A 659-nucleotide genomic window follows, 5' to 3' on the forward strand; every position below is an offset into this window, starting at 1 on the left:
TAGCAGCAAATGTAATGTGATGTAACTCAAGTGTATTTAGGTATTATTCACATAAATAATCTACTTATGTCAATAATTTCCTTGAAGTCGCTATGAATATGCTTAATCAACAGTGTTTTATTTTGTTTCCAGGCAGTCGAGACGCTAAAGATGTTTGAGAAGAAGGACAGTCGGGTAAAAAGTGCTGCTGCCACTAATCTTTCTTTTCTTTACTTTTTGGTGAGTACATCACTATAAAGCATTGACCTAAAAAAACTGGTCATTGGTGTATTTATCACAGTGTGTTATAAGGTTCTCACAGACGTGCTTTTGTTTTGTTGCTTGCATTTGCCTATTTATGTGTCTTCTCCAGGAAAAGGATTATGACCAGGCTGACCGCTATGCTGAACTTGCCATGAGTGCCGACCGCTACAACCCTGCTGCCCTCGTTAACAAAGGCAACACAGAATTTGTGAAGGAGGACTATGAGAAAGCAGCAGAGTTTTATAAGGAGGCTCTTCATAATGACTCGTCCTGCACTGAAGCTCTTTATAACTTAGGTCAGCCATCACAAACTTGACATCCTAACGGTTACATCACATGAGATTTACATAAATGCGTACTTTAAAGGGTTTGTTCACCCAAAAATGACAATTCTGTCATTAATTACTCACCCTCGT

The 659-nt window shown here is 38.7% G+C and overlaps 2 protein-coding genes across 2 annotated transcripts in view; both read left to right on the forward strand.

Annotated features, from left to right (window-relative positions):
- LOC107576391 (intraflagellar transport protein 88 homolog) overlaps positions 1–148 on the forward strand; it is a 4600-nt gene extending 4452 nt beyond the window's left edge. Inside the window, exon 6 of the mRNA XM_016262575.1 lies at positions 137–148. Within this exon, the coding sequence (XP_016118061.1) occupies positions 137–148 (12 nt within the window). The remainder of the gene's footprint in view (positions 1–136) is intronic.
- Positions 4–559, forward strand: LOC107576392 (intraflagellar transport protein 88 homolog). The gene is made up of 3 exons (XM_016262576.1): positions 4–40; positions 133–219; positions 353–559. Exons 2-3 carry the CDS (start codon positions 151–153, stop codon positions 557–559), a joined length of 276 nt encoding a protein of 91 aa, XP_016118062.1. The 5' UTR covers positions 4–40; positions 133–150.
- The last annotated feature ends 100 nt before the right edge of the window (positions 560–659 follow it).

The sequence above is a fragment of the Sinocyclocheilus grahami genome, unplaced genomic scaffold, assembly GCF_001515645.1.
Source record: "Sinocyclocheilus grahami isolate Dianchi unplaced genomic scaffold, SAMN03320097.WGS_v1.1 scaffold3622.1, whole genome shotgun sequence".
NCBI classification, from domain to species: domain Eukaryota; kingdom Metazoa; phylum Chordata; class Actinopteri; order Cypriniformes; family Cyprinidae; genus Sinocyclocheilus; species Sinocyclocheilus grahami.